At 40.1% G+C, this 11390-nt stretch overlaps 1 protein-coding gene across 4 annotated transcripts in view; it reads right to left on the bottom strand.

The window, feature by feature from the left end:
- Nucleotides 1-11338, bottom strand: part of LOC112983664 (DNA mismatch repair protein Msh3) — a 118872-nt gene extending 107534 nt beyond the window's left edge. For 2 of the 4 annotated variants that reach the window (XM_064500065.1, XM_064500063.1), the window contains exons 1-7: nucleotides 11127-11338; nucleotides 9246-9369; nucleotides 7986-8209; nucleotides 4504-4716; nucleotides 2937-3053; nucleotides 2042-2161; nucleotides 334-480 (exon numbers count right to left, since the gene is read on the bottom strand). In XM_064500065.1, coding sequence (XP_064356135.1) covers nucleotides 334-480; nucleotides 2042-2161; nucleotides 2937-3053; nucleotides 4504-4716; nucleotides 7986-8209; nucleotides 9246-9369; nucleotides 11127-11234 — 1053 coding nt within the window. In that variant the 5' untranslated portion in view covers nucleotides 11235-11338. Of the gene's footprint in view, nucleotides 1-333; nucleotides 481-2041; nucleotides 2162-2936; nucleotides 3054-4503; nucleotides 4717-7985; nucleotides 8210-9245; nucleotides 9370-9671; nucleotides 9880-11126 lie in introns of those variants that run through there. The other 2 variants (XM_064500066.1, XM_064500067.1) reach the window with 2 other exon arrangements.
- Nucleotides 11339-11390: the final 52 nt, after the last annotated feature.

Genomic DNA, 11390 nt, shown 5'->3' on the forward strand with positions numbered 1-11390 from the left:
TTTAACATTAATAAAGCACCTGAACTAACAGTTTTCCCCTATTTGGTTAAAATACAGCTATGCTTTCAAGAGATTATGGCAGAGAAAAAAGAAAAAAGAAAAAAAAGAAACAGAAATACCCAACTATCAACTCCAAACCTTTTCTAAAGTTTTCAAATATTAAGCTATCACAGTACACTCCTGGATGATTTTCTTATAAACTAGACCTTCTTACAAAAACACAAAACAAACAAACTTAAAAGAGAAAAGATTCAAGAATGTAAGAAGATAACCACCCACCTCTGAAAAAACCTCAAACCCTAAAACACCAGTTCCTCTGTGAAACTAACTTACCATAATGCCTATAACAACGTCACCCTTCTTCCTGTCTTTTAAGTTTTCTCCATTTTCACAGATACAGAGGAGGTAGTTATCAGGGACATCCGTTGTTGTTACCTCTTCGACATCTACAGAATCATCTAGCTTCAGCAAAGGATTCACATGTAACAAATGTTAAAAAAAATAACTTATAGCACACAGATTTTGGTGGATTTTTCATAGGTCCTTCTAGACTTAAGTCCTTCTCAACTAGATTCTGCATTGGTCCTAGACCAAAGGACTATTTGATTGAGACGCTTCCTTTCTCTGCATCAGTTTGATTCCTAGTACGATCTCAGTGAACTTCAGATGACTGTCAGCACCAGGACTGAACTCAGCGGCTGCCTTCACGCTACAGGCAGTTGCAAGATGCACAGATTTCTGCTATGTCTGTGGGTCTCCTAATTCAATGCAAGAACAGTTATGCCAAAAGTTAAACTGCCTACTGACTCCGCACATGGCTTACTCCACATGTGTCACCTTGACTTAATAGCCACAAAGCACATATACCTGACTAGAAAAAGTGGGCAATATCTTGATTCAAGTAAAAGGCTACTCCTTAGCAGGAGCAGCAGGTTAATCTCATTGAAAACTTGCTGCATATCAGTTTACTAGATTGGGTCCTACTGCTCAAACTGCTTTCATCTAATTTGGCAACCACAACAAGAGAATCCATATGTACACTAGAAATTCTGCAATAAAAACCCAGGATTGTGTTACATTGCCTTTTTCTACAAAGTACTGAGGAGCAACCTGCTTTTCTGATGTATGGGAAAAACTCTATCCCTAAGTGCAACCTCCAAGTCATTAATCTGACGAATGGGAAACACATGATATTTAACATCCCTTTTCCCCTTCCCTGGCAGAGCTTTGGAACCAGCAGCAAACCTGAACACTGTTTTAAAGCCAACAAAAAGCAGCTGAGAAAGGGATTCCACACAAGAAAGGAGAACTTGATGAGAACCCCAACACAAGGCTGGACAAAAGCTACTGATAGCTCACAGTAAGCTCAAAGCAACTCAGTTTAGCTCAAGTTTCCTTTTTAGATCTTGGTACCTAGCAAGTACTAGTCTGAGAAATCAAAGAAAAAACAGTAGGGGATAAGGCAGGAAACAGAAAAACAAAGATGGGAAGAAATTAAGAAAACAACTTCACTAATCAAAAGCTCTTTTTACCTGTTTCTTACATTTTCTTTGTTACAAGAGTTAGGAGTGAAATTTCCTAGCCAGATTTTAACAGTCCATTGATTTTAGTACCTTCTTTTCATTAAAAGCAAATTGTTGACAACAAGCAGTCAATTCTTCCTTCAAGCCCTCTTGAATCACTAAAGCTATATACACTCAACCTAGTCAAATACCTACTTGAAGGCAAGACCCACAGAACACAGCAGACCTGAGAAATCCACTCCGACTTAGGGAAATGACTTAGGCAAATAACTGTAGGAAACTCAAGCTCTACAGTTTTGCAACAAACCTAAAGCCCTATAGAGATTAAATTCTTTATAAAGTCTAGGTGATGTTTTACCTCAATATAAAGGAACTTCATTTCCTGCTGCCAGGTCAATTATTCTTATGTCAACTGCCAGCTACCACACATACATGTTCCACCTAAGAGACAATTCTAGTATCATAGTATCTCATACAGCAAAAATTAGAGTCTGAAGCCAAACTCAGGTGAAAAGGATATCTTCTCCAATAAGTGTAGATTTCGTATAAAGAGCAGTCAGTTTCCGGGTGAAGAGAGAGCTTTTATTTTCTCCAGCAGCTTTCAGTGCTGCAGTTTCCATTTGTTTTATGACTCCAACCTACAAGCAGACACACAGACAAGAAACAGTGTTAACTCCCAGATAAAAGATAACTTTCTTTTGATAAATGTGGTGATCTCCTAAGAAATGCAGACAGCAAGTGTACCATTAAAGCTGAACAGGGAGAGCAGAGGCTAACATCAGTCCTACTAACAGAGACTAATATGCCACAGCTTTTCCTTCTCTATTCATTTCAAACCACCCTTTCAACTGCCCCTGTGCTTCTTGTCCTATTTTGAAACAATTTAGCTAGAGTTCATCACTTGTCAAAGTATGGCTGCTGCAGTTGATTTAAATGCAACACGTCCTTTTCTTGTAAGCAGCAAAACTCGACATCACAAAACAACAGGCATCAACAAAAAGTCACAGACATATAGGGAGAGATCAACAACAGGCAGGAAAAGAGGGGGGGGAAAGTATCATCTGGGATACAAAATAGAAGTGTGTGAGGAAGGAAGAAAAAAGAAGGCGGGACAGAGAAATTTCCCTATCAAATGCAAAGGTTTGATATAAAAAACACTGAGAGAAAGAACTGTTACAGAAAATATGAAGCTATTTTTCCTGTAAGAACAACAAAGAAAGATTGCATCTACTTAAATCCATGACACTCACTGAACAGAAAAATTGAAACAAAGGTAAGTTAGCATTTTAATTGCAAAAACAGTTGATAATGAGTTTCACACTAGTCAATTCAACTGAGACTCCAGTACAATAAGTGCAAATCATTTCAATGCTATCGTGTACTAAATAGCATTTAGTAAAAGCCAGAGAGGACCTTATATCCTTTTGCTACAAGTCTCCGCACATGGACAAACAGTCTGTGGCTTGGTATACTGGCAGTCATAAAGTTATGATCTGGATGACAATAAATGTTTAGCTCTCTAGCTGCAATCTGCAAAGTACAAAAAGAAGAGTCAGTTGATAATTCGGGTGATCCACACTAACTACAGTTACAACAGAACTTCTATAAACACAAACACATCAAAATGCCATTCGAATGTTCACCTGTTACAATATTGACTCACAACCATGATTAAAAGTCCAGTAACAAAACTAAAACATTACAGGACAAAGCCCAGAACAAGAGCTGGGCCTCTCCACCCTCCAGTCCCAGCATCCTGTCCCAAACAGGAGACTACAGGATCATGGACTTCACATGTCAAATTATTTCACTGCACCTTGATCTTAATCACGGTGATGGAAGACATCTACACAGAGCACACGTGCTTTCTGCAACAGAACTCAAAAAAGGACCGTAAAATTTCCACAAAACCCACAACGCAGACAGAAGGAAGTTATTTTACTTGGGGTTATAAAGGTGATGTATATAAGCCAGTTAATCAATCAATACTGAATTTTCAGTATCAAATAGCTGTGGAAGCTGAATACTTCTTTGAAAAAGAATGACAACATTTGTTAAAATATAAAAGTATAATGTATGATTTGTATTTGCTTTTCTGCCCTAGACAAGAAGGTGGACGTTCATTAACTAGAGAAAGTGGTTCCTTAAATAGGAACTATGATGAAACACTGAATTATGCATCTGGATAATATATTTCTACTTCTGGACTGTAAGTGCAGTAGTACTTTCTGCTCAAATGAGTAGACAAAATAAATGCTACAAAGTTGATTGGGAAGATGAATACCCAGTAATAAGTTTCTCAGTCTTAAGTGTGGAAATAGCTCAGATCAAAGGTTGAAATGGTGGTGATGATTTTGGGTCAGAGGATGAAAAAGCTCTTTATGAAAAATTTTGAACTAACTTCTAAGTGATGTTTCCTGGAAAGTACTTTCTAGTTCTTAGAGATCTGGCATATTTATATGCAGCATCTGAACACACTTCATAACTGAATACATGTAGTTTCATCTGTTATTTTCCATATAGCTATTCTTCTCACACTCAAGGTGCTCACTATACCTGGGGTACACCATTTCAGCTACTTTTACACCACTTTCTTGCTCCAGTCTTCCAAGCTGAAGTACTCCTACTAGAGATAGTTTTGTACCTTGATACAGAACACATCTTCAAAAGTGTTTCAACTTTAACTCTGAAAAGCAATTACTGTAGCACCCACAGAATTTCTTTAGCTCTCAATACTTAGGGTAGCAATCACTACCCTATAAAATAATAAACACGGTTTTGATAGAAAGTGTATTTGTAATGGATAATCTTTAAGCATGCAAAGGCTTCACACCTTGATTATTAAGAAAAGGTAATGAAATTACCTTATTAAGAAAACATAAAATTCATGCCCTAGAAACTTTCCTCCTGGAAGTGGTCATACCCCTGGTAACACACTAACATAAGGCAAGTATCCTTCCATAATCCTGGCAAAAATTACCTCTGCATCTTCTCCAAAGAAGCGATATTTGTATCCACATTCCACACACAAAACAGCATCTTTATACTGTTTCTTCATTTCTATGAACTGAAGTTCTAGTGGAGTGTAAATGCTCTTGGTTCTCTTATTAAGATTTATATCTGAAGTATTTTGAGTATTTTCATAACTCTTAAGAGATGCAGAAAACTGACTAAGATCACAGCGTGACTCCTCCTGTAAATAAGAGGAAAAAGAATAGTTAAGAACCATCAGATAAATCAATTATTCCTGCAGACTGATTTACAATTACCATACAGCTAAGTACTGTTCTTGTAGTAAATGTCCCCAGAAACCATAGCAAAACTATTAAAGTAGGAAATACAGAATACAGTTTATTTGGAATTAAAAGGAATTAAAAGTTAGTAAGATTAAAGATTTTGCATCAATTATTTTACTTGCACTGCAACAGTCCTTGGAAGTCTCAGCTGAAATCAAATCCTTATTGTATCATGAGCTCCCAAAACAGAGCAAGAGACATCTAGGCTGCAAAGACCTGGCAGTCTAAACTGGGCAGACCAAAAAAAAAAAAGGGGGTGGTGGTGAAAGGATGAATTACCACCCTAATTTACAGATGAGAAATTGAAGTGTAGAGAGATTAATGATGTTCCAAAAATCCACAGTAAATCAAGAACTAAACCAATACGAGTCCCAGTTCACTGTCTTAAGCACAAACAGTATTTCTTTTCCAGTGTGCCCTTCCTACATAAGCCCAGTAAACATGCCAAAATAATTTATTTGCTCTTAAACACAGAAGGTCTATATTATAGTTTCTAAAATCCATAGCAGTTAAGGGTTTGAGCCTATTCTCTCTGCTGTTCATCATGAATGATGACGTTATGTAGCCTATGCCAGCCAACCAACTTCAGCTCTACAACTTTTGTTTCGTTCTGTATTGTAAATGTGGTGATGGTGTGCCATTGAGTCTCCATTCAGTCTTTTACAACTGCAGTGAAGAACACCGATATGGAGAGCTTCACTCACCTTAAAATTCCTCATAACTTACATCACAATATCATGTATTGATAAAATTGTTTAAAAGAGAAAAAATACAGACAACCCCCCCACACACACATTTTTGAAGTGTGCAGCATACAGCTGTACAAAACAGGATCGATTGTCTTGTGCTGTGAGTTTCTATATCTGCAAATAAACCTGGTAAGCCTCAATTTCTAACCAACACATCCAAATTACGCAGAACAATGACGACTGGGTGCTTAGGAGCAGTGGATAACTCTGAAAAAACTCACAGACAGTACAAATCATATACACTAGGTCATGGAAGTGTATAAAGAATGCAGTGAAAAAATGACAGAAAACAAAAAACATTTAGCTGTGCTGTTAACTAGGAGGTGCAGAGATGCCAACAATCAAGGCACAATCCATTTGATAAGCAGACAATGTAGACCAGCACATACTGCTGTATCATGTCCAGAACCCAGACGGCCCCAGGAGCTTGGATGGCTCTGCTGCAATCCTCCAGCTGGGGACCCAGCTGTCTTGGATCCAAGCTTGAGCCCGGGCCAGCCCAGCAGTATGACCTGAGCTCATTTTCACTGAGAAAAACGTTATCTAAGAGTGAGGAAGCACATGAACTAAGGCCATGAAAGTAAGAAAAGTAAAAACACAGATGGAAGTTTAATTGTTGAGATGGTAGTAAGTGACAGCTCAAGGAATTTGGAGGAAAAATACTAACACAAAAAGATTAGAAACTCTAAGAAAAAAAGCAAAGGATTAGAAGACAGAAACACCTAAGATGGGCTGTTCTAAGGAGCCAAACAGGCCAGCCCTTCCCCATCTGGCTGCCTGACCAGTACAGACTCAGTAGGTGTCTCATAGGGAAAGATTAATATATTGATACTTTGTCAAGTAGGGCACGAGTCCTCACTATCTATTGAGTATATTAAGCAATAAATTATTGCTGTTTACTTTTACTTTGCATACATCCTGCTTGCAGAGAGTCTCTGCACATGCTAAGAGCAGTGAATTAAAGGCAAATTAACCGCAGGGCAATTAATATACAAGCTGGATTACCACATAGCTAATCAATGATTGGCTGGATCACTGTTTTGTATTATTTGGCTACAAGCATCCGAGGAGATGAACACAAGTTCTTCAGAAACATCCATCTTAGGCCCACAGCCTGGTGGCAGGAGCTCCACATGCCTTTGCTCACCCAATATACACTTCTGCTGCAGTTACTGTCAAACTATGCCAGGCACATGCTATCTCCAATGTTATCGGAGAAAAAGTCACTAAGATAAAAGGAAGGATATTCTCTATGCATGCTTTATATACATGTATGTGTAAAATACATACACTTTAGAGTTTCAGCATCTAGAATTTGTTCTCACACATCTCTGAGACATATCATTTATTGCTTGAACTAACAAAGGCAGTGTCTGGTGTCAATGTAACTGGATAGACAAAGGGTCAGAAAACTAATAAATTCGAGACAGACAAGGGTTTGAAAAAGAGGGACAGGGAAAGACTGCTTTTCTTTATTCTCCATCTAACCACACAGCTATATAATCCCAATCCTTCATCACAACAAAATCTTTTGCCAAATACTGTTCATTTCACTCCTCCCCCTTCCATCATATGTTCACACAACCCAGACACTCCAATTCAAGATCATAACCTTTGGACAAAGTCAAATTAATTATACAACCTTCCATACATTTGCCTTCCTGTGAAGGGTCAAATGTAAAGTCTTCCCTTTTGTCAAAGAATAGCTGAATCCCAACGTAAAAACAAGGCAGTACCCATGATATGCCTTGTAGGACTTATATACTTCAAACTGTGCAAGGTGACCCCCAAAAACAACCAATGCATCAAACAGTTACAAAAGTTCCCCTGAATGAGATGGAATTCAACCCCCCCATAACTAAAGAGGAAGCAAGATACTATGAAAATCTTCATTGACCTATGTCATAGTTATCACTACAATAATTTTTCATGAGAGCTACCTATATCTTCTGCAGACGAAAAGAAACAGATATATAGTTAGTAGCTACAGATACTAGTTTCACCTGCGTTTGGATTGAGCTACATTTCAGTAATAAATTTCTAACAGTTTTTGTTTTCAAAAATATCATCTGAATTTTTCAGCCCCCATCAAAAGAAAGAAGGACACACTAAAGATTTGGTATTATGTAAATTGATTCATTCATAATCCTGAAATGCACTGCCAATGTTTATGCTCTCTAATCACCACTTAATAAAACAAAGCACCATTTAATGATATCACTGAAGAACTATTCTGTTCGCTATGCTAAGAGTCCAAGAAAACACACGGATATGAATATTGGTCTGTTGTGTAGTGCTGCACTATTTCATGACAGAACACAAAATATTAAAAACATAAAAAGAATCCTATAGCAAAGTTTGCTTTTTCAAACTGTAAAAAATAATCTACACAGCACTGGACCAGAAGTTTTACGTACCTTCTGAGCAACCGTTGGGCTAGTGTCGCAAGCCTGAAGAGGGCTTTTCATTTCTGTACTTCTCCCCATAATACTGGGGCATTTTTCCAAACTCATAGATTGTTTCTCCCGAAAACTATCCTCCCGGACTCTGTTACATAGCTGGTCTGAATCACTGGAGAATTCTCTCAGTCTGTCTAGAGTTTGCAAACATATACGGGGCTTTTCACACTTCTGAGGTTCTTCTTGAGTAAAAATATACAACAAAAACATATTAGCAAATTATTTTCTAAAGAAGAACTTCTATTAAAATGACTTCAGCCAGCAGGAAACTTGGGCACTCTGCCCAGTCTCTTTCTTCTCTATCTTCCTTCTTTCCCATTGCACTCAATCTGCCAGTTTGACAGAATCATGTGTGTGATCAGCTTGGTTATCTCCCCAGAAAGTCAATGTTCCTTAATTGTATGCTTCTTCAGACATGGCAAAAGAAATACAGTTATTTTCCGGACTGATAATTACGAAGCCACAAAATCAGGGAGGATACTGGGAGATGGGTGGTATTTTTTTCAGAATAGTTTTTAAGCAGACAGTGTTTCTAGCTGATGGTCTCCCTTAATGATTTTTCAGACCATCGCAACAAACTACAAAACTGTCATTACATCATCAATATAATCCCACTTAAAAACTATGCAGAAGAATTGTTTACAGTGAAGCATACCTGTAATCAACTTTATATTCACCGACTTTTTCTATTACCATCATTAATTTGTTAAGTTCTTGGTTCAAGGCCAGATGGAGCACAGGCATAGTCAATGTAATTAAGCAGCTGTAATATCACAGTTAAGAGCACTGCATCTGAACTATTTATTCTGAGGTAGTCCTTAGGTATTCCAGGCCTGGACCAGACTGCACAGAGCTGTCAAGTGTCAGTCATGCTTCAGCCTGTATCTAAAAGTCAGACTGCCAAATCAACAGCACACAAAAAAGGCACTTGTAGCATTCCTGCCTGGGCACCTGGACTCCACAGCCTGAACAACCTCTTAAAGTTGAGTCAGCTGAAGGGGATTTGCATAGTAAATCCAGAGCAAGACTCAAATATTAGCTTCAGAGCCACAGAAAGGTGCTATAACAACACTGCTAATATGCTTGGAATAGCTCTTCAAAAATACATCTTACATTCAAGAAATGCTTCCAAAAGCATCTGCTAATAAAGTTTTTACATTTGACAGCAAAAAAAATACTGGGTTTAAGCGCTTGAAGGTTTGTTTACAGTCAACTCACTTTTATCCAGAGTCTTCAGTGGGTTACAGATGTCTTCCACAGTACTTTGTAGTGCCTTGGTCTTCTTTTCACAAGGCTCATTGTTTTCAGATGATGTTGGCCTTTTGGTGCCAAAGTCAGAAGTCTGAAACATAAGTTAAACAAAAGAGTTCAGTTCTAACATTCAAGGCTACAAAAGGAAGAGAAATAAGTGTATTCTGTAAAAAAAGATTGTCATTGTGCTAGGAAAAAAAGCACATGCAGCTGCCATGGCTTCAAAGGGCAGCTTTGAGCTGCCTCTGGGCCTGAAAACAGAACCAGCACTTAGAACTAACTTGCCTCTCATCCCATACTACCATACTGTGTCTGAACCAGATCTTTTTCCATCCCTGCAAATCCTGATTTCCACAGCTCAGACCCACTTCTTGCCAGGAGCTGGCTACTCACCTGCAAGAGGCAATACTTCCAAAGGCCTCCATCCAGATGATGGAAAAATACTTTCATTACACAATCTTGGAAGTGTTAATTCCAGATTTAAAATACTTTCCTAAAGTATCTGTAAACATACAGCATCTTCCTAGGTTTGCATAAAATACAGTACTTTCAACTACTGCTCTTTAGAAGGTTTTAGACACATACTTTTAACACTCTGATCAGAAAATTGATCAGTTTATGTTCTTTCACCATTGATGCACTCTGACTGACAGAACGCAAGAAGTACACCCAAACAGCAAGTAACTTTGTAACTCCAACAACATAAATACACTATCATTTCACTTACAAGAAAAGCACACAACAGGTGCTTTTAGTTCACATTTCATATGGTAATCTTAAGTATATTACTGAGAATATCCAAACTTCTCAGCACTAACTAGGACCTCCAGGGCCTCAGCTGGAAACCACCAATGAGCCTGAGGAAATAAGCCTGAAACCACCACATAACATATGCACAGTCCACTTGAGTAGCAAAGAAGTTTCCCTTTCTTTAGGCTGCTTTCCCACTTCACTTACAATTATTTAAACAAAAATCTCAAATCTGCCTATACAAGGGCAAAAAGTCGAGATTTGTAAGATGAGAGAAGGAATCAGAGAGATTGGTGTGACCTTAGATTCCATTTTTGGTGTAAAGTCCAGGTCACTCATTTAAAAATCCATCATTCACTCATTCTTTCCATTGGTGCAACTCTGACTTCAAAAGCTCTTTAGCAACAAAAAATTCTTTGTTGTTTCAAAAGTTAAGGAGTCAAGTCCACCATGTCATACTGCTAGATTAAATGGGAAGCAAGTTTTGTACACAGGCAGAAAGCGACAATCGCACCTTTCAAAATACACTAGGATGAAAGATAACAAAAAAGATTGATTTGAGGCAAAAAGCATGTACCTTTCCGGGGTCAGAAAAGGCTAGAGACATTAACTGCAAGGAGAAGCCAAAATACAAACACAGAGTGAAACCTAACTGCTCAAAGACAGAAAACTCTCCTAAAACAGCGAGGCAGGTTACGGTGGACTGGATTACAGCAGGCTGTCTTGGCCTGCTGCAGTAGGGCTTAGAGCTGTCAGTGATCCGTAATCCGAGCCAGGAGACTAAACAGCTCTCCTGCCAGGAGGCAGTTTGTGGCAGAAGGGCCACAACCCCGCAAGAGCGAGGCCTCTGCGGCACAAACCAGCACGCTGGTTTTGCCAAACTACATCAAGTAGCTTGGTCCTGCAGTGCTTTTAGCCAAAAAGCGGGCACGTTGTGGCTGTTTCCTAAGAGACGGGGCACAGCCACACGGCACAGCACAAGGCGAGGACACCGCAGCCGGCTCACGCGGTGTCGGGACACGCGTGGGCTCCTCCGCAGCCGCAACGGCCCCGACTCCGGCCCGCCCCGCCCCCCACGCCCCGGCCCGCCCCGCGCACCGTCTGCCGGGCGGCGCCGCGCTGCCCGCCGCTGCCCGCCGCTGCGAAGAACCGGCTGAGCAACAGCTGCCCCCCGCCGCCGCGTTCCCGCCGCCGCCCGCGCGGCATGGCGGCACTCACGGCCACCCCTGCCCAGGCCGCGGCGCCGCCGGATGCGACGGAGGGCGCACGGCGCAGGGCGGGGCGGGACGGCGGCGGGGCGTGCCCGCCCCCCGGCGCCGCTACCCGGGAGTTAAACGGGGCGGGGCGGGGCGGGGCGGAGCG

This window comes from Dromaius novaehollandiae, chromosome W (assembly GCF_036370855.1).
Source record: "Dromaius novaehollandiae isolate bDroNov1 chromosome W, bDroNov1.hap1, whole genome shotgun sequence".
Taxonomy (NCBI): domain Eukaryota; kingdom Metazoa; phylum Chordata; class Aves; order Casuariiformes; family Dromaiidae; genus Dromaius; species Dromaius novaehollandiae.